The sequence below is a fragment of the Narcine bancroftii genome, chromosome 6 (genome assembly GCF_036971445.1).
Source record: "Narcine bancroftii isolate sNarBan1 chromosome 6, sNarBan1.hap1, whole genome shotgun sequence".
In the NCBI taxonomy this organism is placed as follows: domain Eukaryota; kingdom Metazoa; phylum Chordata; class Chondrichthyes; order Torpediniformes; family Narcinidae; genus Narcine; species Narcine bancroftii.
Window position 1 is genome coordinate 253,960,296 of NC_091474.1, and position 27,733 is coordinate 253,988,028.

General features: G+C 53.5%; 1 protein-coding gene across 2 annotated transcripts; it reads left to right on the forward strand.

Annotated features, from left to right (window-relative positions):
* The first annotated feature begins 697 nt into the window (after window positions 1-697).
* lclat1 (lysocardiolipin acyltransferase 1) lies at window positions 698-27,733 on the forward strand. 2 transcript variants are annotated; one of them, XM_069888010.1, is made up of 6 exons: window positions 698-841; window positions 10,770-10,935; window positions 15,745-15,943; window positions 23,463-23,609; window positions 24,104-24,220; window positions 25,366-27,733. In XM_069888010.1, exons 2-6 carry the CDS (start codon window positions 10,771-10,773, stop codon window positions 26,178-26,180), a joined length of 1,443 nt encoding a protein of 480 aa, XP_069744111.1. In that variant the 5' UTR covers window positions 698-841; window position 10,770; the 3' UTR covers window positions 26,181-27,733. The 2 variants fall into 2 exon arrangements, with proteins under 2 accessions (XP_069744111.1, XP_069744112.1); XM_069888011.1 differs by having other exon boundaries at window positions 699-841; window positions 10,818-10,935.

A 27,733-nucleotide genomic window follows, 5' to 3' on the forward strand; every position in this document is an offset into this window, starting at 1 on the left:
GGAGCACTCCGTTGGGAGGAAGCATCAGGATGGGGAGGGAGCGCCTCGCTGGGCCAGGGTGAAAGGTCAGGGTCCTCTGCTCCCCCCCCCCCCCCGCGGGCATCTGGGACCGTTAACGCTTTACTCTCTCCGGTCACTTCCGGTGGCGCATCCGCAACTTCCGGTCCGTGCTCCGCCACCAGTCGGTGCGGGGTCGTAGCCTGAGGGAGCGCGACAGGGAGGGAGGGAACCTAACAGGGAGGGAGCGCCTCAGAGAGGGAATGAGGGAGGGTTAGAGGGGAGGGGACAGTGAGTGGAGGGGAGGGAGCGGGAGGGGAGGGAGCGGGAGGGGAGGGAGCGGGAGGGGAGGGAGCGGGAGGGGAGGGAGCAGGAAAGGAGGTAGGGAGAGGAGGGAGGGGGAGAGGAGGGAGCGGGAGGAGGGAGCAGGAGAGGAGGGAGGTGAGGGAGCGGGAGAGGAAGGAGCGGGAGAGGAGGGAGCGGGAGAGGAGGGAGCGGGAGAGGAGGGAGGGGAGGGAGCGGGAGAGGAGGGAGGGGAGAGTGGGAGGGTAGAGGAGGGAGGAGGGGACAGTGAGTGGAGGTGAGGGAGAGAGGAGAGGGGGAGGGAGGGGAAGGAGGAGTGGGAGAGGTGAGTGGGGGAGGGAGAAGAGTGAAGGAGGGAGGGGAGGAGTGGGGAGGGGAGGAGTGGGGAGGGGAGGAGTGGGGAGGGGAGGAGTGGGGAGGGGAGGGAGGGACCCCCCTGGGCAGGAGGTGGCTGGCCCAGTCGCCTGGACGAGACGGGAGCGGCCCGTGGCTTTCATTGGCTGTGCCGTGGGCAGGAAGCGCCGGGCTCCGCTCTGTGCAGGTGAGCTTGTGTGTTGAACCCACCCACCTCTGTTCCAACTGGTGTCGGTGCCCAGACCTGCTGGAGGCGTCGGGCGTGCGGGGCATCCCCCAGCAGGGGATCCCCTTGTGGGATGGTGCTGGACCTGGCTGTCCAGAGTTGGAGGGGATGGGGCAAGCTGCCTGCCCACCCCTCACCATTATGCTGAGCCCACCCCTCACCATTATGCTGAGCCCACCCCTCACCATTATGCTGAGCCCGTGTGGTGTTGGAGCGGGAGCTCACAGTGGGTGAGTTCCTGGGGACAGTGGGCGAATTCGGGGACGTTAGGACCCCGGAGCATCACGTGTGTAGTTTAATTTGCTGTGTAACAGAGGCGGCTGTGATTGTTGCTTCGCCCTGTTTCATTGGGGGTTTGGCTGTACTCTGTTTGTTTGTCCCGTAACGTCTTTTGGATGTTCAATAACCCTCAACAGGTCACACAGCCGCTAAACAAAGGGGAAGGGAATGCAGTGTTCGCGCCTCAAGAACAGCACCTAACATTCGGGGGTTCTCCGGCACGGTCGTGCACCTCCCCACCACCCCCATCCCTGCCCCCGCTGAGTTTCTTGTTGAACGGGGTTCCAGCCTGCTAGATGCTGTTGGCACCTCAGGAGGCCGTGTGGTTTCGGTGGAGAGGGGTCCGGAGCTGTTCCCGGCCAATACACGATCAGAGTTGCGACAAGTGGTTACAGGATCAGAGGGAAGGAGCAGCGGACAGACAGGAGTGTGTTGGGTGTGTGGAGAGTGGGGGGTGGGCGCCTGTGGTTCCCTGATGGGCTGGTCTGCCAGCTCACACAGGCTGCGTTAGACAAATGAACGGGGAGATGGTAGCCAGCAGGGCCGAGCATTATGGGACTTGATGGGTGATGTGTCTCCTGTCAGGTGACAGTGTGGAAGCCTCCAAACAATTTGATTTCTCCTGTGTGGACACAGTCACTGTGGACACCCAGTGCAATGACTGGACGCCACTCCCTGCTCTCTGTGCTCTGCCTTTGGTCCCCCTATCCCAGCTGGTGGAGGAGCTAGGGTTGCCAGGAACCCTCTGGGGTTGTTGTCAAGACTTGCAGTCAGTTTGAGATATTGATCCAACTAGTCAACATGGATTTACAAAAGGTAAATCGTGCTTGACAAATCTATTGGAATTCTTTGAGATGGTGACAGGTAAAATAGATGGGGGAAAGCCAGTGGATGTGGTGTACCTGGATTTCCAAAAGGCCTTCGATAAGGTCCCCCATAAACGACTGACGTGCAAAATCAAGGCTCATGGGCTTGGGGGCAAGGTATTGATGTGGATTGACAACTGGCTGGCAGAGAGTTGGGATAAACGGCTCGTTTTCTGAGTGGCAGGCGGTGACCAGTGGGGTGCCACAGGGATCTGTACTGGGACCCCAGCTGTTCACAATTTACATTAATGATCTAGATGAGGGGATTGGATGTAATATCTCCAAATTTGCAGACGACACTAAGCTAGGAGGAACATAGGAAGTAGGAACAGGAGTAGGCCAAAAATGGCCCATCGAGCCTGCTCCTCCATTCAATACGATCATGGCTGATCTAATTTATGACCTAACTCCACCAACCTGCCTTCTCCCCATATCCCCTAATTCCTCTATCATGTAAAATTTATCTAACCGAATTTTAAATATGTTTAATGAGGCAGCCTCAACCACTTCCTTGGTTAGAGAATTCCAAACATTCACTACTCTCTGGGAAAAACTATTTTTCCTCATCTCTGTCCTAAATCTACTCCCCCAAATCTTGAGACTTTTTAGTTTCCCCGGCCAGCTCAAAAAACCTTCCTACATCTATCCTATCCATACCCTTCATAATCCTATATGTTTCTATAAGATCTCCTCTCATTCTTCTGAACTCGAGCGAATACAATCCGAGACGATTTAATCTTTCATCATAAGTCAACCCCTTCATCCCAGGGATCAACCTAGTAAACCTCCTCTGGACCGTCTCCAAAGCCAGTATATCCTTCCTCAAATATGGAGACCAGAACTGGACACTGTACTCCAGGTGCGGTCTCACCAGTACCTTATACAGTTGCAACATGTCCTCCCTACTCCTGAATTCAATTCCTCTAGCGATGAAGGCCAACATTCCATTTGCCTTCTTAATAACCTGCTGCACCTGCAACCTAACTTTTTGCGATTCATGCACAAGCACTCCCAAGTCCCCCTGCACAACAGCATGCTGTAGTTTTTCACCCTTTAAATAATATTCAGCTCTTTTATTTTTCTTGCCAAAGTGGATCACCTCACACTTACTAACATTGTACTCCATCTGCCAGACCTTTGCCCACTCATCCAGCTTAACTATGTGCAGACTCTCCACATCCTCATTACAATTTGCTCTTCCACTCAATTTGGTGTCATCCGCAAACTTGGCTACACCACATTTTGTCCCCTCCTCCAAATCATCAATGTAAATGATGAACAGTTGTGGGCCTAACACTGACCCCTGCGGCACCCCACTTACCACTCTCTGCCAACCTGAAAAACTCCCATTTATCCCGACTCTCTGCCTCCTGTCAGACAACCAATGTTCAATCCAGGCCAATAGACTTCCCCGGACTCCACTTTCCTGTAACTTACTGAGAAGTCTCTTGTGCGGCACCTTATCAAACGCTTTCTGGAAATTCAAATATACAATATCAACCTGTTCTCCTCTATCCACCGCACCCATTATATTAACATAACATACATAACAATTACAGCACGGAAACAGGCCATTAGGCCCTTCTAGTCCGCACCGAACCAAACACCCCTTTCTAGTCCCACCTCCCTGCACAATGCCCATAACCCTCCATCTTCTTCTCATCCATAGACCTGTCCAACCTTTTCTTAAATAATACAATTGACTCCGCCGCCACTATTTCTCCCGGAAGATCATTCCACACGGCTACCACTCTCTGAGTAAAGAAGTTCCCCCTCATGTTACCTCTAAACCTCTGCCCCTTAATTCTTAACTCATGTCCTCTTGTTTTAATCTTTCCTCCTCTTAACGGAAATAGTCTATCCACATCCACTCTGTCTATCCCTTTCATAATCTTAAATACTTCTATCAAATCCCCTCTCAACCTTCTACGCTCCAAAGAATAAAGACCTAATCTGTCCCATCTCTCCCTATACTCTAGATGCTTAAACCCAGGTAACATTCTGGTAAACCTTCTCTGCACTCTCTCCACTCTGTTTATATCCTTCCTATAATTAGGCGACCAGAACTGCACACAGAACTCCAAATTAGACCGCACCAATGTCTTATACAATCTCAACATCACCTCCCAACTCCTATATTCCATGCAATGATTGATAAAGGCCAGCATACTAAAAGCCTTCTTCACCACCCTATTCACGTGAGTTTCTACCTTCAGGGAACGATGTACCGTTACTCCTAAATCTTTCTGCTCTTCTGTATTCCTCAATGCTCTCCCATTTACCACGCATGTCCTATTCTGATTCTTCTTACCAAAATGAAGCACCTCACACTTATCAGCATTAAATTCCATCTGCCATTTTTCAGCCCACTTTTCTAAGCAGCCCAAATCCCTCTGCAATCCTTCCTTGAAAACCTTCTTCATTATCCACTATTCCACCTATCTTAGTATCGTCTCTTTCTTTCTTCTTCTTTGGCTTGGCTTCGCGGACGAAGATTTATGGAGGGGGTAAAAAGTCCACGTCAGCTGCAGGCTCGTTTGTGGCTGACAAGTCCGATGCGGGACAGGCAGACACGATTGCAGCGGTTGCAAGGGAAAATTGGTTGGTTGGGGTTGGGTGTTGGGTTTTTCCTCCTTTGCCTTTTGTCAGTGAGGTGGGCTCTGCGGTCTTCTTCAAAGGAGGTTGCTGCCCGCCAAACTGTGAGGCGCCAAGATGCACGGTTTGAGGCGTTATCAGCCCACTGGCGGTGGTCAATGTGGCAGGCACCAAGAGATTTCTTTAGGCAGTCCTTGTACCTTTTCTTTGGTGCACCTCTGTCACGGTGGCCAGTGGAGAGCTCGCCATATAACACGATCTTGGGAAGGCGATGGTCCTCCATTCTGGAGACGTGACCCACCCAGCGCAGCTGGATCTTCAGCAGCGTGGACTCGATGCTGTCGACCTCTGCCATCTCGAGTACTTCGACGTTAGGGATGAAAGCGCTCCAATGGATGTTGAGGATGGAGCGGAGACAACGCTGGTGGAAGCGTTCTAGGAGCCGTAGGTGGTGCCGGTAGAGGACCCATGATTCGGAGCCGAACAGGAGTGTGGGTATGACAACGGCTCTGTATACACTTATCTTTGTGAGGTTTTTCAGTTGGTTGTTTTTCCAGACTCTTTTGTGTAGTCTTCCAAAGGCGCTATTTGCCTTGGCGAGTCTGTTGTCTATCTCATTGTCGATCCTTGCATCTGATGAAATGGTGCAGCCGAGATAGGTAAACTGGTTGACCGTTTTGAGTTTTGTGTGCCCGATGGAGATGTGGGGGGGCTGGTAGTCATGGTGGGGAGCTGGCTGATGGAGGACCTCAGTTTTCTTCAGGCTGACTTCCAGGCCAAACATTTTGGCAGTTTCCGCAAAGCAGGACGTCAAGCGCTGAAGAGCTGGCTCTGAATGGGCAACTAAAGCGGCATCATCTGCAAAGAGTAGTTCACGGACAAGTTTCTCTTGTGTCTTGGTGTGAGCTTGCAGGTGCCTCAGATTGAAGAGACTGCCATCCGTGCGGTACCGGATGTAAACAGCGTCTTCATTGTTGGGGTCTTTCATGGCTTGGTTCAGCATCATGCTGAAGAAGATTGAAAAGAGGGTTGGTGCGTCTACATATTTACTAATCCAATTCACCACCCCATCATCTAGATTATTAATGTAAATAACGAACAACAATGGGCCCAATACAGATCCTTGAGGCACACCACTGGTCACCGGCCTCCAACCTGACAGACAATTATCCACTACCACTCTCTGGCCTCTCCCTTTCAGCCAATGTTCAATCCATTTGACTATCTCAAAATTTATACCTAAAGACTGCACCTTCCTAACTAACCTTCCATGTGGTACCTTATCGAAGGCCTTACTGAAGTCCATATAGACAACATCCACTCCTCATCCACATTCCTAGTCACCTCTTCAAAAAATTCAATCAGATTGGTCAAACATGACCTTCCTCCCACAAATCCATGTTGAATGCTCCTGATCAGACCCTGTCTATCCAGATGTTTATAAGTACTATCTCTAAGAATTTTCTCCATTAATTTACCTACCACAGACGTCAAACTTACAGGCCGATAGTTGCCAGGCTTCCTCCTTGAACCCTTTTTAAATAACGGAACCACATGCGCAATGTGCCAATCCTCCGGCACTATCCCCATATCTAATGACATTTGGAAAATTACCGCCAGAGCCTCTGCTATTTCCTCCTTCACTTCTCTCAATGTCCTGGGGAAGATCCCATCTGGTCCTGGAGACTTATCCACCTTTATATTCTTCAAAAGCCTTAAAACTACACCTTTTGTAATCTCTATATTCCCCATATTTACCCAATTTGCTTTTTTTTATCTCACATCTCCCAATATCCTTCTCCTTAGTGAATACCGAAGAAAAGAAACTGTTCAATATCTCCCCCATTTCTCTAGGCTCCACACACAGTTTTCCGCTCTGATTTTCTAAGGGACCAATTTTGTCTCTAGCTTTCCTCTTACCATTAACATATTTGTAGAACTCTTTTGGATTAGTTTTCACCCTGCTTGCCATAGTTTCCTCGTACCTTCTTTTAGCTTTCCTAATTCCTCTCTTAAGATTCCTCTTGCATTCAATGTATCTTTCAAACGTCTCCTTAACTCCATGCTTCTTATATCTAATGTACGCCTCCCTTTTTCTTCGAACCAAGTTTCCAATATTCCTTGAAAACCACGGCTCTCTCCAACCTTTTGCCCCTCCTTTTAACTCAAAGAATCCTAACAAGTTTGTCAAACAAGAACTTCCCTTTCTAAAACCATGCTGCATCTGCCTGATTGAACCCTTACGTTCCAAAGGTTTCACTATTTCGTCTTTAATGACGGCTTCAAGCATTTAGGCAGGGAGGGGTTGTGTGCACTGAAGAGGGGGTCAGGGCTGGCTAGAATAGATGCGAAAGGGATGTTTCCAATGGTGGGGCCATGGTTTGAGGATAATAGGCAAACCATTTAGGACCGAGATGAGGAGGAATTTCTTTACCCAGAGGGTGGTGAATCTGTGGAATTCATTGCCACAGAGGGCAGTAGAGGCAGGTTCATTAAATATATTTAAGAGGGAATTGGATATATTTCTTCAGTATAAGGGTATTAAAGGTTACGGAGAGAAGGCTGGGACGGGGTACTGAACTTTACGATCACCCATGATCTCATTGAATGGTGGAGCAGGCATGAAGGGCCGAATGACCTACTCCTGCTCCTATCTTCTATGTTTCTATACTAGTCCCCAATTTCAAACTGCTTTCTTTCTGTCATACCCTGTCACAATGAGTCATCCTGGTTTGAAATGTGGATTCTTCCTCTCCACTACAGACGAGTGGTTTGTGTCGCTGCTGTTCTGTCATCCGTTCTGGCGCTGGTGAATCCCTGCGGTTTGGATAGCCAGTTCTGGCAACTGCAGTCAGGCAGAGATGAAAACACCTGTGACCCGAGTGTGGTGAGGCTGCAGTTCCACCAACCCTGCAAGTGCTTGGGGAGAGAGAGCAGGAGGGGCGATTCACAGGGGAGAGAGAGTGCACTGGGTTCAGTAAACGAGCTTGAAGCAGAGCAGAAGTGCCCAGGGCATGAGAAGGAAACGTGGATACTCAGGAGTTTAATATGCTCGTTCCCTGGAGGCTAGTCGAGAAGCTATCACTCAACACCCCTCTCTGTAACTGCATCCTGGATCTCCCAACTGAAAGACCACAGTCTGTCCGGGTCAGTAGCAGAACGCTGTCACTCTGAGAGCTGGTGCCCCTCAGGGCTGTGTGCTCAGCCCATGACTGCATCCCCAGAACCAGCTCCAAAAGTGTCATCAAGTCACAACAGTCGTTGGCCTCGTCACCAAACCTTAATGATGAGTCGCATTAAAGGGAAGAGGTGAAAAATCTCCTGACTCGACACGGTGTTAGAGTAACAGCCTGAGTCTCAACATGGACAAGACAAAGGGGATGATCGTGGACTTCAGGGGGAACAGGAACACCCACCCTCCACTACACAGCAACAACTCTGTAGTTCCTTGGAGTTCACGTAATGAGTAACCCATTGTGGACACTCATCATCTCCTCACTTATCAGGAAGGTGCAACAGCGACTGCCCTTCCTGAGAAGAGTGATGTGGGCAAGGGCACCGGCCACCATCACGTCAACCTTCTACAGGAGTCTCTATTGAGAGGGTCCTGTCCGGCTGCATCACAGTGTGGGGATGGTCACTACAGAGAAATGGATCAGGGTCAATCCACAGGAACATAATAGTGGCCGAGAGGATCACTGGAGTCTCCCTCCCCCCCATCGACGTGATCTTCTGGGATCATTGTCTGAAGAGGGTAGGCAAAATCATGGAAGACCCCTTCCACCCCGCACATTGCATCTTTCAGCTGCTCTCGTCAGGGAAGAGATCCAGGAGGATCAGAGCCAGCACCGCCAGGCTCTGGAGCAGCTTCTTCCCACAGGCAGGGAGAATGATGAACGACCAAAGGAACTGCTCACACTAACGGTGGTGGATTAACTACCACACAGGTCCCTAGGCTGAGGTTTAGTGAGGCCCTCCCGACCTTTCCCCCCTGCCCTCACCCCATGGCCCTTCCGACCTTGCCCCATGGCTTTTGATGCCCACAGATTCTTTCTGCCGGGTTTGTGCTGGGAATACACCAGTTGGTGTTTGGTTGCAGAATCGGACATTTTGGCACCTGCAGTTTGGTGCCGGTGCTCGCCTTTGGCGACGGACAAGACATGCAATTTATTATAATTTTCATTAAATATAATAAATATTAATCCTTGATGAAAATTGATTCTTGGTGCTAAGAGTTGGGCTGTTGCTCTGTCACATCATCTGACCCACATGGCACAACAGGCGCTGGAGGCTTACCAGCATTGACTGAGTTGATGAGTCAATGGGACTGGGGGACAGGCTGGAGAGGGGGACAGGGAATGGAGGGTGATCCGGGTCCGTGAGGGGGATTGGTGTCCAGTCTCTGGACAACTTACCTCCGCTCCCCTGAAAGGGCTCAGCAACAGATTCCCTTCCACTGTCCATCCGCCGCTGTGCTGCACTGTCAGATCCCGAACCCTGGCACCAGGAAGGCAAACCACCATCTGGTTTTCCTTAGCACTTCCACAAAAACCTCTGTCTGTCTTCCTGACCATGAATCCCCTATGACTTATCGCCCTTTTCCTCTTATCCTTACCTTTCTGGGTCACAGAGATTGGCACCACACCTCTGCCCACTATAGTCTGACTCTTCCCCCTCCTCAGTACTGATTTCTGAAGATTACAGACTCGGGTGCTTGCACATGAACCTGACTCCTCTTAACGGTAACCCACTGCCCCTCCTCCTGTGGCCCCTGTGCAACCACCTGCCTGTAGCTCTTGTCTACGATAGCCTCATTCTCTCTAACCAGAGTGAAGTCATTGAGCTGCAGCTCAAGTTCCCTGAAACCCCTTAGACGCTGCAGCTCAGCCCACTTTGTGCACACGTGGATGTCCGGGAGATGTGAAGACTCCATGACATCCCCCATGTGATACTGAGAACAGAAAACTCCTCACACCTTATTAAATTAACTGTGAATGTCTTACCTTAGTCCAGCACGCTCGTCTTCAACCTCTGCTCGCCGAAGCCTCTCGAGCCAAAGTCTCAAGGACCCATTCCTTCACTGGGCCGCTTCTTTGTCTTTCCCACCTTTTATTGCCCCATACCAATTAACCCCACAGCCTCTCATAGCTCCTCCTCCTCTCTGACGATCACCTGTATTCTTTTTAAGGCGAGCAAGATGGAATAGTTTCTGCACCGCTTTACATTGTGGGTAAATCTCCCTTGCTCTGCCTCATGTAAAGAGTTCTGTTCTGGCAGCCCTGCACAGACCTGTATCGGGTGGAAAGGGCCCCCTTACCTTCTGAGCTCCGAGGTTTCAGCCTAATGGTTAATCCACCACTTCACACCAATCATCTAAGATTCTCATATTCATCAAACAATCTTTATTTATGTATTTTAATAGATATAACATTTGTCTGTGTGTTGTCAGATTGTGTGTCTGTGTGTTTAGCACCGAGGACCAGAGAACGTTGTTTCAACAGTTTGAACTTGTACAATCAGATGACAATAAGTTTGACTTAAAACAGAGACAGACCTGTCCCCACCAGTACTGTACCCCAGTGTTACACAGTGACAGATCCGTCCCCACCAGTACTGTACCCCAGTGTTACACAGTGACAGATCCGTCCCCACCAGTACTGTACCCCAGTGTTACACAGTGACAGATCCGTCCTCACCAGTACTGTACCCCAGTGTTACACAGTGACAGATCCGTCCTCACCAGTACTGTACCCCAGTGTTACACAGTGACAGATCCGTCCTCACCAGTACTGTACCCCAGTGTTACACAGTGACAGATCCGTCCTCACCAGGACTGTACCCCAGTGTTACACAGTGACAGATCCGTCCTCACCAGTACTGTACCCCAGTGTTACACAGTGACAGATCCGTCCTCACCAGTACTGTACCCCAGTGTTACACAGTGACAGATCCGTCCTCACCAGTACTGTACCCCAGTGTTACACAGTGACAGATCCGTCCCCACCAGGACTGTACCCTGGTGTTACCCAGGGACAGACCCGTCCCCACTAGGAATGTACCCGGAGTTATTGACAACTTTGCTGTGTGCCACAGCCAGGGAAAGTCTGGGTGTTGGAGTGCCATGGCAGTGACGATTTCTCCTTTGCCAGGATGCTGTCGTTGAAAGGCCTTCTCATCCTGCTGCTCCTCTTCTTCAGCAGTCTGTTCGGCAGTGTTTTCCTTCTGGGCCCACTGCTGCCTCTCATGTTGGTGTCCGTGCCGTGGTATCGCTGGATCACTGACCGTGTGGTGGCCGTGTGGTTCACCCTGCCCGTGGTGAGTGAGAAGCCCTGCGTCCGTGAAGACCCCACCACTGGCTTCCACTCTCCATGCCTGCTTCCAATGGAGCTGGTGCCATTCCAATGCAGAGTCTATTCCCTCGTCCGTCTCCAGCCATTCCCCCCCATCCATCTCCAGCCGTTCCCCCATCTGTCTCCAGCCATTTCTCCCTGTCCGTCTCCATCCTTTCCCCTCCAGCCGTTCCCCCCATCTATCTCCAGCCATTCCCCCGTCTGTCTCCAGCCGATTTCCCCCCTGTCCGTCTCCAGCTGATCCCCCCCATCCGTCTCCAGCCGTTTCCCCCCCAATCCGTCTTCAGCCGTTTCTCCTGTCCATCTCCAGCCGTTCCCCCTGTCCGTCTCCATCCCTTCCCCCCCGTCTGTCTCCAGCCATTCCCCCCGTCTGTCTCCAGCTATTCCCCCGTCCGTCTCCAGCCGTTCCCCCCGTCCGTCTCCAGCCGTTCCCCCCGTCCGTCTCCAGCCATTCTCCCCCCGTCCGTCTCCAGCCATTCCCACTGTCCATCTCCAGCCGTTCTTCCCCTGTCCGTCTCCATCCCTTCCCCTCCAGCCGTTCCTCCCGTCCGTCTCCAGCCGTTCCCCCGTCCGTCTCCAGCCGTTCCCCCGTCCGTCTCCAGCTGTTCCCCCATCCGTCTCCAGCTGACCCCCCATCCGTCTCCAGCCATTTCCCCCCGTCCGTCTTCAGCCGTTCCCCTGTCCATCTCCAGCCGTTCCCCCTGTCCGTCTCCATCCCTTCCCCTCCAGCCGTTTCCCCCATCCATATCCAGCCGTTCCCCCGTCTGTCTCCAGCCGATTCCCCTCTGTCCGTCTCCAGCTGACCACCCCCCGTCCATCTCCAGCCGTTCCCCCGTCCATCTCCAGCCGTTCCCCCGTCCATCTCCAGCCGTTCCCCCGTCCATCTCCAGCCGTTCCCCCGTCCATCTCCAGCCGTTCCCCCGTTCGTCTTCAGCCGTTCCCCCCGTCCATCTCCAGCCGTTCCCCCGTCCATCTCCAGCCGTTCCCCCCGTCCGTCTTCAGCTGTTCCCCCTGTCCATCTCCAGCCGTTCTTCCCCTGTCCGTCTCCATCCCTTCCCCGCCAGCCCTTCCCCCCGTCCGTCTTCAGCCGTTCCCCCCGTCCATCTCCAGCCGTTCCCCCGTCCATCTCCAGCTGTTCCCCCCGTCCATCTCCAGCCGTTCCCCCCGTCCATCTCCAGCCGTTCCCCCGTCCATCTCCAGCCGTTCCCCCGTCCATCTCCAGCCGTTCTTCCCCTGTCCGTCTCCATCCCTTCCCCTCCAGCCCTTCCCCCCGTCCGTCTTCAGCCGTTCCCCCCGTCCGTCTCCAGCCGTTCCCCCGTTCGTCTTCAGCCGTTCCCCCTGTCCATCTCCAGCCGTTCCCCCGTCCATCTCCAGCCGTTCCCCCCGTCCGTCTTCAGCTGTTCCCCCTGTCCATCTCCAGCCGTTCTTCCCCTGTCCGTCTCCATCCCTTCCCCTCCAGCCCTTCCCCCCGTCCGTCTTCAGCCGTTCCCCCCGTCCATCTCCAGCCGTTCCCCCGTCCATCTCCAGCCGTTCCCCCGTCCATCTCCAGCCGTTCCCCCCGTCCATCTCCAGCTGTTCCCCCGTCAATCTCCAGCCGTTCCCCCGTCCATCTCCAGCCGTTCCCCCGTCCATCTCCAGCCGTTCCCCCGTCCATCTCCAGCCGTTCCCCCGTCCATCTCCAGCCGTTCCCCCGTCCATCTCCAGCCGTTCCCCCCGTCCATCCTTAGCTGTTCCCCCTGTCCATCTCCAGCCGTTCTTCCCCTGTCCGTCTCCAGCCGTTCCCCCCCCCGTCCGTCTCCAGCCGTTCCCCCCCCCTGTCCGTTCCAGCCATTCCCACTGTCCATCTCCAGCCGTTCTTCCCCTGTCCGTCTCCATCCCTTCCCCTCCAGCCGTTCCTCCCGTCCGTCTCCAGCCATTCCCCCCCCACTGTCCGTCTCCAGCCGTCCCCCCCCGTCCGTCTCCATCCCTTCCCCTCCAGCCGTTCCTCCCGTCCGTCTCCAGCCGATCCCCACCCCGTCCGTCTCCAGCCGTTCCCCCCCCCCCGTCCGTCTCCAGCCATTCCCACTGTCCATCTCCAGCCGTTCTTCCCCTGTCCGTCTCCATCCCTTCCCCTCCAGCCGTTTCCCCCATCCATATCCAGCCGTCCCCCCGTCCATCTCCAGCCGTTCCCCCGTCCATCTCCAGCCGTTCCCCCGTCCATCTCCAGCCGTTCCCCCGTCCATCTCCAGCCGTTCCCCCCGTCCATCTCCAGCCGTTCCCCCGTTCGTCTTCAGCCGTTCCCCCCGTCCATCTCCAGCCGTTCCCCCGTCCATCTCCAGCCGTTCCCCCGTCCATCTCCAGCCGTTCCCCCGTCCATCTCCAGCCGTTCCCGCGTCCATCTCCAGCCGTTCCCCCGTTCGTCTTCAGCCGTTCCCCCTGTCCATCTCCAGCCGTTCCCCCGTCCATCTCCAGCCGTTCCCCCCGTCCGTCTTCAGCTGTTCCCCCTGTCCATCTCCAGCCGTTCTTCCCCTGTCCGTCTCCATCCCTTCCCCTCCAGCCCTTCCCCCCGTCCGTCTTCAGCCGTTCCCCCCGTCCATTTCCAGCCGTTCCCCCGTCCATCTCCAGCCGTTCCCCCCGTCCATCTCCAGCCGTTCCGCCCGTCCATCTCCAGCTGTTCCCCCGTCCATCTCCAGCTGTTCCCCCGTCCATCTCCAGCCGTTCCCCCGTCCATCTCCAGCCGTTCCCCCCGTCCATCCTTAGCTGTTCCCCCTGTCCATCTCCAGCCGTTCTTCCCCTGTCCGTCTCCTGCCGTTCCCCCCCCCGTCCGTCTCCAGCCGTTCCCCCCCCTGTCCGTTCCAGCCATTCCCACTGTCCATCTCCAGCCGTTCTTCCCCTGTCCGTCTCCATCCCTTCCTCTCCAGCCGTTCCTCCCGTCCGTCTCCAGCCATTCCCCCCCACACTGTCCGTCTCCAGCCGTCCCCCCCCCGTCCGTCTCCATCCCTTCACCTCCAGCCGTTCCTCCCGTCCGTCTCCAGCCGTTCCCCACCCCGTCCGTCTCCAGCCGTTCCCCCCCCCCCGTCCGTCTCCAGCCATTCCCACTGTCCATCTCCAGCCGTTCTTCCCCTGTCCGTCTCCATCCCTTCCCCTCCAGCCGTTTCCCCCATCCATATCCAGCCGTTCCCCCGTCTGTCTCCAGCCGATTCCCCTCTGTCCGTCTCCAGCTGACCACCCCCCGTCCATCTTCAGCCGTTCCCCCGTCCATCTCCAGCCGTTCCCCCGTCCATCTCCAGCCTTTCCCCCCGTCCATCTCCAGCCGTTCCCCCGTCCATCTCCAGCCGTTCCCCCCGTCCGTCTTCAGCCGTTCCCCCCGTCCATCTCCAGCCGTTCCCCCCGTCCATCTCCAGCCGTTCCCCCCGTCCGTCTTCAGCTGTTCCCCCTGTCCATCTCCAGCCGTTCTTCCCCTGTCCGTCTCCATCCCTTCCCCTGCAGCCCTTCCCCCCGTCCGTCTTCAGCCGTTCCCCCGTCCATCTCCAGCCCTTCCCCCCGTCCGTCTTCAGCCGTTCCCCCGTCCATCTCCATCCGTTCCCCCGTCCATCTCCATCCGTTCCCCCGTCCATCTCCAGCCGTTCCCCCCGTCCATCCTTAGCTGTTCCCCCTGTCCATCTCCAGCCGTTCTTTCCCTGTCCGTCTCCAGCCGTTCCCCCCGTCCGTCCGTCTCCAGCCATTCCCACTGTCCATCTCCAGCCGTTCTTCCCCTGTCCGTCTCCATCCCTTCCCCTCCAGCCGTTCCTCCCGTCCGTCTCCAGCCATTCCCCCCCCACCGTCCGTCTCCAGCCGTCCCCCCCCCGTCCGTCTCCAGCCATTCCCACTGTCCATCTCCAGCCGTTCTTCCCCTGTCCGTCTCCATCCCTTCCCCTCCAGCCGTTCCTCCCGTCCGTCTCCAGCCATTCCCCCCCCACCGTCCGTCTCCAGCCGTCCCCCCCCCGTCCGTCTCCAGCCATTCCCACTGTCCATCTCCAGCCGTTCTTCCCCTGTCCGTCTCCATCCCTTCCCCTCCAGCCGTTCCTCCTGTCCGTCTCCAGCCATTCCCCCCCCACCGTCCGTCTCCAGCCGTCCCCCCCCCGTACGTCTCCAGCCATTCCCACTGTCCATCTCCAGCCGTTCTTCCCCTGTCCGTCTCCATCGCTTCCCCTCCAGCCGTTCCTCCCGTCCGTCTCCAGCCATTCCCCCCCCCACCGTCCGTCTCCAGCCGTCCCCCCCCGTCCGTCTCCAGCCATTCCCACTGTCCATCTCCAGCCGTTCTTCCCCTGTCCGTCTCCATCCCTTCCCCTCCAGCCGTTCTCCCGTCCGTCTCCAGCCATTCCCCCCCCACCGTCCGTCTCCAGCCGTCCCCCCCCGTACGTCTCCAGCCATTCCCACTGTCCATCTCCAGCCGTTCTTCCCCTGTCCGTCTCCATCCCTTCCCCTCCAGCCGTTCCTCCCGTCCGTCTCCAGCCATTCCCCCCCCACCGTCCGTCTCCAGCCGTCCCCCCCCCGTCCGTCTCCAGCCATTCCCACTGTCCATCTCCAGCCGTTCTTCCCCTGTCCGTCTCCATCCCTTCCCCTCCAGCCGTTCCTCCCGTCCGTCTCCAGCCGTTCCCCCCCCCCGTCCGTCTCCAGCCATTCCCCCCTCCCCCTTTCACTGTTGCTCTGCCTGAACCCATTAGTGGACTGAGCCTTGGATCCTGTTGCAGCGTTGGTGTGAACTGTTTCTGCTCAATGATCACAGCAATGCCCGTTTTCCTGTGTGTGGCAGGCGCTACTGGAGATGGTGCTGGGTGTCAGAGTGGTGATCACGGGAGACGGGTTTGTTCCTGGTGAACGCAGTGTCATCATCATGAACCACCGCACGCGTCTGGACTGGATGTACCTTTGGAACTGCCTGCTCCGATACAGCTACCTCCGAATGGAGAAGATCTGCCTCAAGTCTTCCCTGAAGTCCATCCCAGGCTTTGGTAGGTCCACACAGTTGGCATGCTGGGTATGAGACAGGAAGCAAGGCCACTGGCGCAGAAGCAGCCTCAACAGGGAGAGGAGGTAGGCGGTTCCGTCCATTCAGTGGAAGGCTGGCCACTTAGTGTTCACTGATCAAGAGGGCGCCCCCAGAGATGGGGCTGCTGAGAGCCGCCATCACCCTCGGTCCTTGAGGCACAGGGACTGTGGGTGATTTTTGGGGGCCAGGAGGGACCCAATGACCTGGATGAAGAGGTGGAATTTTGTCGAAGGTGACAAAAGGTCGGTGTTGGGGCCGCTTCTTTTGACAATGCATATGGATGATTTAGATTATGGAGTGAATGGTTTTGTGGTGAAGTTTGCAGATGACACTGTCTAAGAGTCTTTCAAATGCCCCCAATATTCCAGCCTCCACCACCGCTCCTGGCGAGGTATTCCAGGGCCCCACAACTCTGTGTTTAAAAAATCTTCCCCCTGACATCTCCCCTAAACTTCCCTCCCTTCACTTTTTCCACATGTCCCCTGGTGTTTGCTGATCCTGTCCTGGGAAACAGGTGTTAGCCATCCACCCTATCTATGCCTCTCATAAGCCCTTTTCACACTTGCAAGGGATTCCAGGAATTAATCGCCAATCAGCCTTTAAAAAGTCTAGTGTGAAAGGAAAATCAGCTCAACGCCGGTGTCAGGTGACATCATCTCACGCCGGGGATTGATGGCCTCAACCCCTAGTACAATTGCTGGCACCTGCAGACGCTGGTGTTGTAGTCAGGCAAGTGTGAAACGGGTAACTGCATTGTGGGATTGAAATGACCCTGCATGAATGCAGGAACACGAAGGAAGAAAAGATTAAAATGAAGGAATAAATGTTGCTGTGGGGAAGACACAGCAGAAGAAAGAGGGAGGAAATAAATAACAACAGAGGACAATTGTTAAACAGCATAGGAAAATTGGTAGTGCCGTAGTGTACAATTTATAAGGACGGTGAGAAAAAGCAATGGTGGACTTGATCACGGAGAAGGCCGTGCATCAGAGAAACTCCAACATCAATGCTCCATGTGTGCAGCCCTTTATCTGCCACACAGCATTCTGGGAGGGCAAGTCTACCATCTCTTTTTTCCCACTGTATTTATGAATTATACACAATAATGCAACCGAATTCCCACACTGTATAAATTGTACGCGACATCACAACCAACTTTCCCATGCTGTATAATTTGTACGAGATAGCACAACCAACTTTCCCACACTATAAATTGTACGCGATTGCCCTACCAACTTTCCAATGCTGTATAAATGTATGCAGTAGCCCGACAAACTTTCCCACACTGTATAAATTGTACATGATACAGCTAAAACCTTTCGAACAATGTATAGATTTTCTGCGATAACCCTACCAACTTTCCCATGCTGTATAAATTGTACGCGATTGTGCTACCAACTTTCTCACGATGTATAAATTCTACATGTTAGTGCTACCAACATTCCCACACTGTTTAAATTGTACGCGATATCCCTACCAAATTTCCCACATTGTATAAATTGTATGCGACAGCGCTACCAACCTTCCCACCTATGGAGATTGTACGCGGTAGCCCTACCAAATTTCCAATGCTGTGTAAATGTATGCGGTAGCCCTACAAACTTTCCCACGCTGTACAGATTGTATGCGATAGCCTTACCAACTTTGCCATACTGTATAAATTGTACGCGATATTGCCACTATATTTCACACGCTGTATAAATTGTACGCAATGGTGCTACCAACATTCCCACGCTGTTTAAATTGTACGTGATAACACCACCATCTTTCCCACACTGTATAGATTGTACGCGATAGCCCTACCAACTATACCACACTGTATAAATTGTACCCAATAGCCCTACCAACTATCCCACGCAGTATAAATTGTACAAGATAGCCCTACCAACTATACCACACTGTATAAATTGTACCTGATAGCCCTACCAACTATCCCACGCAGTATAAATTGTATGCGATAGAGCTACCAACTTTCCCACTCTCTATAATTCTACGTGATGTCGCTACCGACTTTCCCACACTCTATAATTCTACGTGATGTTGCTACCAACTTTCCCACATTGTATAATTCTACGTGATATCACTACCAACTTTCCCACACTGTTAAAAAATTGTCAAGTTTTGCTCTTTATTGCTAACATTTTCCCACGGTCCCCTATAAAGGTTTATATGGTCTTTGCAACAACAGGGGCTGAAGGGCTCATACTGTGCTGTACATAAAGCTTAATTATGCTATAATTAGGCATGACTAATCTTGTTTAAATTTGAGATCATAATACATTGATCGGGATCTGGAGCAGGTCTACCGTCACTCGGTGCGTCAAGATGTCACTGGTAGAAGGGGGAGCAGACCTAACCCTGCGGATGGCTCCTTGCAAGTGTGAAAGTGTTCAGTGTCCCAGTTAGGAGTGGTCAAGTATGAAAAGAGCAAGGAGGGTGAAAAAAGCAAATCTGAAGGCTTTATATCTTAATGCAAGAAGCATTCGGAACAAGGTAGATGAATTAGCTGTGGAAATTGAGATAAACAAATATGATTTGATTGGGATTACAGAAACATGGCTGCAGGTTGGGCAAGCCTGGGAACTTAACATGCCGGGGTATACGATATTTAGGAGGGATCGGCAAGAAAAAAAAGGGGGTGGGGTAGTATTGATGGTGAGAGAAGGGACCGACACGATTGACAGGAAGGATATTAACTCGGAAGATGCGGAATCTATATGGGTAGAACTGAGGAATAGCAAGGGGCGGAAAACGTTAGTGGGGGTGGTATATAGGCCTCCAAATAGTGATGTAGAGGTGAGGGAAGGCATTAAAAGAGAAATTAGAGAACCGTGCAATAAGGGAACAACCGTCATCATGGGAGACTTTAATTTGCATATAGATTGGACTAGTCAAATTAGTAAAAATACTGAGGAGGAGGAATTCCTTGAATGTTTACGGGACGGTTATGTAGACCAATATGTCGAGGAACCAACTCGGGAGCAGGCCATTTTAGACTGGGTATTATGTAATGATAAGGGGCTAATCAACAATCTTGTTGTACGAGGCCCTTTGGGTAGGAGCGATCACAATATGATCAAATTCTCACTCGACATGGAGAGTGAAGAAATTAAAACCGAGACTAAGGTCCTGAATTTAAATAAAGGGAATTATGATGGTATGAGACGGGAGTTGAGTAAGATTGATTGGGTGGTGTTTATGGGGGAGTTGACTGTGGATAGACAATGGAAAGCATTCACAGATCTAATGGAGAAATTGCAAAAATCGTTTATACCGGTTTGGCATAAAAATAAACCAAAAAAGGTGACTCAACCGTGGATAACAAGGGAAATTCGAGACGGCATTAGGTCCAAAGAGAGAGCATATCAATTGGCCAAAAAATGTACCAAATCTGAAGACTGGGAACAGTTCAAGATGCACCAAAGGAGGACAAAGGGATTAATCAAGAGAGCAAAAATAAATTACGAAAGTAAGCTTGCGGCAAACATAAAAACTGACTGCTAAAGCTTTTATAAATATGTCAAGAGGAAAAGATTGGTGAAATCCAGAGTAGGTCCCTTGCAGTCGGAATCAGGGGAATATATAACGGGGAATAAGGAAATGGCAGACCAATTAAATTCTTACTTTAGTTCTGTTTTCACAAGAGAGGATACAAATAACCTCCCAAGGATGTTGGGAAACATAGAGACTAATGCAAGGGAGGAACTGAAAGAAATCAGTATCTCTAAGAACATGGTCTTGGGGAAATTGATGGGATTGAAGGCTGATAAATCCCAAGGGCCTGATAATCTACATCCTAGGGTACTTAAGGAAGTGGCCATTCAGATAGCAGATGCTTTAAGAATTATTTTCCAGAACTCGATAGACTCAGGATCAGTACCCATGGATTGGAGGGTAGCTAATGTTACCCCACTATTTAAAAAGGGGGGGTAGAGAAAAAGTGGGGAATTATAGGCCGGTGAGCCTTACATCAGTAGTGGGCAAAATGATGGAATCCATTATTAAGGATGTAATAGCGGAGCATATGACTAGCAGAGAAGGGATTGGACGGAGTCAACATGGATTTAAAAAAGGTAAATCGTGCTTGACAAATCTATTGGAATTCTTTGAGATGGTGACAGGTAAAATAGATGGGGGAGAGCCAGTGGATGTGGTGTACCTGGACTTCCAAAAGGCCTTCGATAAGGTCCCGCATAAACGACTGGCTTCCAAAATCAAGGCTCATGGGATTGGGGGCAAAGTATTGATGTGGATTGAGAACTGGCTGGCAGGTAGAAGACAGAGAGTTGGGATAAATGGCTCGTTTTCTGAGTGGCAGGCGGTGATCAGTGGGGTGCCACAGGGATCTGTACTGGGACCCCAGCTGTTCACAATTTACATTAATGATCTGGATGAGGGGATTGGATGTAATATCTCCAAATTTGCAGATGACACTAAGCTAGGAGGGGTTGTGTGCATGGAAGAGGGGGTCAGGAAGCTCCAGTGTGATTTGGATAAATTGGGGAACTGGGCAGATCCATGGCAAATGCACTACAATGTGGATAAATGTGAGGTTATCCATTTTGGTAATACAAACCGGAGGGCAGATTACTATTTGAATGGCAATTGATTAAGAGATGGGGAAGTGCAGAGAGACCTAGGGGTACTTGTACACCAGTCTCTGAAGGCGAGCATGCAGGTACAGCAGGCGGTTAAAAAGGGAAATGGTATGTTGGCCTTCATATCAAGAGGGTTTGAGTCTAGGAACAAGGATACCTTACTGCAGCTGTACAGGGCCTTGGTGAGACCCCACCTGGAGTATTGTGTGCAGTTTTGGTCGCCTTATCTAAGGAAGGATGTTCTTGCAATGGAGGGAGTGCAGAGGTGATTCACCAGGCTGAGACCTGGAATGGCAGGAATGACTTATAAGGCAAGATTACGCAAATTGGGATTGTACTCGCTGGAGTTTAGAAGATTGAGAGGGGATCTCATAGAGACATAAAATTCTGGCAGGACTGGACAGAATGGATGCAGATGGGATGTTTCCAATAGTGGGAAAATCCAGAACCCGGGACCATGGTTTGAGGATAATAGGCAAACCATTTAGGACCGAGATGAGGAGGAATTTCTTGACCCAGAGGGTGGTGAATCTGTGGAATTCATTGCCACAGAGGGCAGTAGAGGCAGGTTCATTGAATATATTTAAGAGGGAATTAGATCTGTTTCTTCAGTACAAGGGAATTAGGGGTGACAGAGAGAAGGCGGGGACGGGGTACTGAACTTTAAGATCAGCCATGATCTCGTTGAATGGCGGAGCAGGCTCGAAGGGTCGAATGACCTACTCCTGCTCCTGTCTTCTATGTTTCTATGTTTAATGCCGATGTTACAGTATCAGCATTGACTACAGTTTATAATTATCCATTATATACAGTTTTCTGCAGACAAAGCTCTTTTTGTCCCCCTCCATCCCCACCCTCAACATTTACACTGAACTAACCACAGTTACACACGACTTTCAAGTCACTCACAAAGGTGTGAAACATATATCGGGTTTATGGGTTTGTCACAACCTGGCGGCCAGAGCTCAGGCTGTTTTCTTACCACTTTTCCTGGTTGGGATGGAATGGAAAACCCCCCCGCCCTCCACTGATTAAGGGATAGACGGGGGAGGTGGGGTGGCGAGGCACGATGGTCTATGCTACAATTGTGCTCTTATGGAATTTAAGTCTGGTTACCAAATGTTTTTAAAATTGTTCTACTTTCTCCTTCAAGGGAACACAGCTTTACATTTCCATGTCCCAGCGAGTAATGCTCAGGCAGGAGTCAGATTTCCAGGTGGCCGCTGTGCACTTCCTGGCCACGGCCAATACGATCATTATGAAATGGATTTGGAATTTGGGCAGATTCATTGAGAGTCTTGTGTCCATCATGTTTCCCAACAGGAACAACTCTGGGTCCTGTGGAATTTTTTACCTATAATATTTTCTAGGACTTGGCCTAGTTCCACCCAGAAAGGTCTCACCTTGGTCCATGTCCAGGTTACATGCACAAAGGGTCCTGTCTCAGTGCCACATCTAGAGCATTTATCTGACCATTCTGGTTTAGATCTGTTTCATTTTTGCAGCGTCAGGTACAGCTGGTGTAGAAAGTTGTACTGCACCGGCCTGTACCGTGCATTAATGATTGCAGTCATGCTGGTCTGACACTGGTCTGCTCATCAATCGCTATTCCTAGGTCCGAACCCTACCTCTGCCTTGCGTTATGAAGGCCTGGTCTAGGTCCTTCCGCTTGGAGCAAGAGATACATTGCCGAGATGAACTTCTGTCTGTTTCCCCCTTCGAATCAGGGCCTCTATGTCACTGCACGTTGATAAGGCCAGAGTTGGACTTAATTTGTTCTGCAGAAAAGATCTTATCTGAAGGCAGCGGTGGAACAATAGAGGCAAAAGTTCTCGACTGGGCTGCCCAAAAGTATTTCTTGAAGTCTGGCGTTCCTAATCTACCCAGACTCTAATCCCAGGTCTTAGAGCACCTGACTGCCTTTCCATTCCATAAAAATGTTCTTACTCGTTGAGCAAATTTTGGGATAATCGCCAGGGCAACGCCACGGGCAGTTCTAGAAGAGGTATTGAAGTCTCGGCCACACATTCATTTTAACACAGTTAAGCCTGCCCACTCAAATTATGGGCAGGGAGATCCATCTATTTAAGTCCTTCTCAATTCTCAAGCAAGGGGGTATAATTTAGTTTCTATAAAGTTCATCCACACCCTTTAGTAACCGACCATTAACCCTGGACTCAGCCTCCTGGTTTGTCCGTCCAAAATGCATCACCTCACACTGATCTGGATTGAACTCCACCTGCCACTTTTCTGCCCAACTCTGCATTCTGTCGATATCCTCTTGTAACCTTTGACAACCTTCAGCTCCATCCACAACTCTTCCAACCTTCGTGTCATCCGCAAACTTCCTGACCCATCCGTCCGCCTCTTCATCCAGGTCATTTTAAACATCACAAAGAGCAGGGGGTCCCAGAACAGATCCCTGCGGGACTACAAAATGTGTACAAAGTGAAGGGTGTGAAGTTTAGGGGAGACGTAATGGGTAGGTTTTTTTTTACAAAGAGTGTTGTGGGGGCCTGGAATGCCTTGCCAGGGTTGGTGGTGGAGGCTGGAACATTGGGGGCATTTAAGAGACTCTTCGACAGACACATGAATAGAAGGTTCTGGGTGTGAGGGAGGGAAGAGTTAGATTGTTGAATGTGTTTCTGTCATTCAGCACCACATTGTGGGCCGAAGATCCTGTACTGTGCTGGAATGTTTTACATTTTCTGAAAACGGGAGCAGGGAAATGTTTGATGGAAACAGTGGAACGAGATCAGGGTGGAGTGACCTGAATGCGGAGACCTGACTCTATGCGCTGCTGGGTTACGGTTACTCAGGTGGAATGTATTATCCTTCCCCTGAGTTCATGTTTGTCCACACCCTGTGATCTCCTCCACCCAGGCTGGGCGATGCAAGCCGCTGGCTTCATCTTCATCGAGAGGAGGTGGGAGAGGGACCAGCCACACCTGCGCCTCATGCTTGAACACCTCTGCTCCATTCGTGTCCCACTGCAGCTGCTCATTTTCCCTGAGGGCACCGATCTGACAGGTGGGCTTACCCTCACCCTGCTGACCTCCTGGTCTGGGGAATGTCACTCTCCCCCTCCCCTCTCCCCCTCCCCAACCCCCACCCCATGTGGGGTCAGTGGGAAGGGTCAGTGGGCAGGGGTAGGGGTGTAGGGTCAACAGGAGGGGAGGGGGTGCGAGTCAGCAGGATGGGGTGGGTGGGGTTCACAGAAGGGAGTGTGGGGTCAGTGGGAGGGGAGGGGGTATGGGGTCAGCAGGAGGCGGTGTGGGAGTTAACAAGTTGAGGGGGTGGGGGACAGCAGGAGGGTGAAGAGATGGATCAGCGGGAGAGGGTGGGGGTCAGAGGGAGGAGAGGGGGTGGAGTCAGTGGGAGGGTGATGGGGTGTGGGAGGGTGTGGGGGTCAGCAGGAGGGGAGGAGGGGATGTGAGGGTCAGTGGGAGGGAGGGAGTGGAGTCAGCAGGAGGTGAGGGTGTGGGGGTCTTTCCTGGGGTGACGACCCGGCCTCCTTCCCCCAGCCACCACCAAGGTGCGGAGTGACGAGTTTGCAGAGGCGCAGGGTCTGCCAAAGTACGAGTACGTTCTTCACCCCCGCACCACCGGCTTCGCCTTCATCGTCCACCAGCTGCGGCAGGGTGAGTCCCCCCCCACTGACACCGTGACCCTCTGCCCCATGACCCCTTCACTGACCCCATTCTCCTCCCAACCCATGACCCCCCTCACTGGCCCTGTGCTCCCCCTCACTGGCCCTGTGCTCCCCCTCACTGGCCCTGTGCTCCCCCTCACTGGCCCTGTGCTCCCCCTCACTGGCCCTGTGCTCCCCCTCACTGGCCCTGTGCTCCCCCTCACTGGCCCTGTGCTCCCCCTCACTGGCCCTGTGCTCCCCCTCACTGGCCCTGTGCTCCCCCTCACTGGCCCTGTGCTCCCCCTCACTGGCCCTGTGCTCCCCCTCACTGGCCCTGTGCTCCCCCTCACTGGCCCTGTGCTCCCCCTCACTGGCCCTGTGCTCCCCCTCACTGGCCCTGTGCTCCCCCTCACTGGCCCTGTGCTCCCCCTCACTGGCCCTGTGCTCCCCCTCACTGGCCCTGTGCTCCCCCTCACTGGCCCTGTGCTCCCCCTCACTGGCCCTGTGCTCCCCCTCACTGGCCCTGTGCTCCCCCTCACTGGCCCTGTGCTCCCCCTCACCGACCCCGTGCTCCCCCTGTCCTGTGACCCCCTCACTGATACTGTGATTTCCCCCCCACCACTGATACCGTGATCACCCCCTCACTAACCCTGTGCTCCCCCTCACCGATCTCGTGCTCCCCCTCACCGATACCGTGCTCCCCCTCACCGATACCGTGCTCCCCCTCACCGATCTCGTGCTCCCCCTCACCGATACCGTGCTCCCCCTCACCGATACCGTGCTCCCCCTCACCGATACCGTGCTCCCCCTCACCGATACCGTGCTCCCCCTCACCGATACCGTGCTCCCCCTCACCGATACCGTGCTCCCCCTCACCAATACCGTGCTCCCCCTCACCGATCTCGTGTTCCCCCTCACCGATACCGTGCTCCCCCTCACCGATACCGTGATTCCCCCCCCTCACCGATACCGTGATTCCCCCACTCACCGATACCGTGATTCCCCCCTCACCGATACCGTGATTCCCCCCCTCACCGATACCGTGATTCCCCCCTCACTGACCCCGTGCTCCCCCCTCACTGATCCCAGTTCTCCTGTAACATCCCTCTCACTGACGCTGTGTCTCCTCTCCCTGACCCTGTGCTCCCTCTCCAGGCTCCAACGTGGATGCCATCCACGACGTGACGGTGGCCTACCCCTACAACATCCCGCAGTCAGAGAGGGACCTGTTCACCGGCCAGTTCCCCAGGGAGATCCACTTCCACGTGCGGCGTCACCCCGCTGCCCACCTCCCTGTAACCTTGGAGGGGCTGCAGGAATGGTGCCGACTCCGCTGGAGGGACAAGGAGCAGCTGCTGCACCACTTCTACCAGGGAGACCGCTCCTTCCATGGCCTGGAGCCAGAGCTGGAACAGATCCAGGAACAAAACCTAGAGCCAGAGCGGAGCTCAGACCAAAGTCCAGAGCAGGAGCACAGCCCGGAGCAGGAACAGAGCACTGACTGGAGCCCAGACCAGGGGAAGTGCCTGGAGCTGGAGCAGCAACAAGCAAAGGACTGGAGCCCAGATCAGGGTCCAGGGTCAGTTGATCTTGTGGACCAGAGCCTGGATCGAGGCCAGAGTCGGAGACGCTGGTGGGGTCAGCTGCGGGGTCGGGAGCGGATGTGGGTGGAGGGGAGGAGCCATGTCTGGTTGAGAAGGGGCAGGCGTCAGCGAGATGGACAGGCTCGGGGGCAGACACAGGCCCTGGTGCCTCCCTGCAAATCTAGGGGCCGGGTCTTCCTCATCAAGCTGTTCTCCATGGTGTACTGGACAGGCTTTGTGCTTGGCACCTTCCTGCTGCTCTGCTCCTCCACCCTGGCCCGCTGGTACTTCACCAGCATGGTCATCTTCTTCATCCTCCAGGAAAGGCTCTTCGGGGGCATTGAGATGCTGGAGATGGCAGCACACAGGCGCTCCCAAAACCACTGACCCAGTCAGACCCTCCCACACACAACCGACCAATCACAGGGATTCCCCCACCATCCGACCAATCCCAGGGCTTCTCCCACCGTCTGGCCAATCACAGGGCTTCTCCCACCGTCCGGCCAATCACAGGGCTTCTCCCACCATCCGGCCAATCACAGGGCTTCTCCCACCGTCCAGCCAATTACAGGGGTTCTCCCACCGTCCGGCCAATCACAGGGATTCTCCCACTGCCCAGCCAATCACAGGGTTTCTCCCACTGTCCGGCCAATCACAGGGCTTTTCCCACCATCTGGTCAATCACAGGGCTTCTCCCATCATCTGGCCAATCAGGGGGATTTCCACACCATCCGGCCAATCATGACTTCTCACAGTGTTTGGCCAATCACAGGGCTTCTCCCGTTGTCTACCCAATCAGGGAGTATCTCAAACCATCTCGCCAATCACAGGTCTTCTCGCACCATCTGGCCAATCCTGGGGCTTCCCACTGTCTGGCCAATCAGGGAGCTTCTTCCATCATCCGGCCAATTGGTGCTACTTCCACTATCTAGCCAATCAGGGGACCCCCACACTGTCCACCCAATCCTTGTGAGGGTCAGTGTGTGTGGGACCCGTCCCCCCAGTGAGGGTCTATGTGTGGGTGACCCGTCCCCCCAGTGAGGGTCAGTGTGTGGGTGACCCGTCCCCCCAGTGAGGGTCTATGTGTGAGACCTGTCCTCCAGTGAGGGTCAGTTTGTAGGACCCGTCCCCCAGTGAGGATCCATGTGTGAGACCTGTCCTCCAGTAAGGGTCAGTTTGTAGGACCCGTCCTCCAGTGAGGGTCAGTGTGTGGGACCCATCCCTCAGTGAGGGTCCATGTGAGAGATGTGTGCGTCCTGTCCCCCAGTGAGGGTCAGTTTGTAGGACCCGTCCCCCCAGTGAGGGTCCATGTGTGGGACCCGTCCCCCCAGAGGGTCAGTGTGTGTGGGACCCGTCCCCCCAGAGGGTCAGTGTGTGGGGGACCCGACCCCCCAGTGACGGTCAGTGTGTGTGGGACCCGTCCCCCCAGTGAGGGTCTATGTGTGAGACCTGTCCTCCAGTGAGGGTCAGTTTGTAGGACCCGTTCCCCCAGTGAGGATCCATGTGTGAGACCTGTCCTCCAGTAAGGGTCAGTTTGTAGGACCCATCCCCCAGTGAGGGTCCATGTATGAGAGATGTGTGGGACCCAACTGATTCAGGTAGTCAGATCCACATGTACTAGTTGTACACTGATCGATGTGCACTGAAGGTACGCTGTGTGTGTGTGTGTGTGTGTTGTTGATCTCCACCCGCCTCCCCTCCCGGTAACCCATACATGTGCCTGGCACGACTGGGAGGTTTCTGCCATGACTGATAATGGGCAGGGTACCACAATGGGACCGTGGATTGCCTGCATCACCTCATGTGTGAGGTGGGGGGTAAGATCTGGGCCACCTTCTTCACTGTTTGAGCGACAGATGTTTGTGGAAATGGGCTCCCCGTTCCTCACGAACTGGACTTTCAACAACAAACACTAATAATAAAACCTTTGCCTTGTCAAA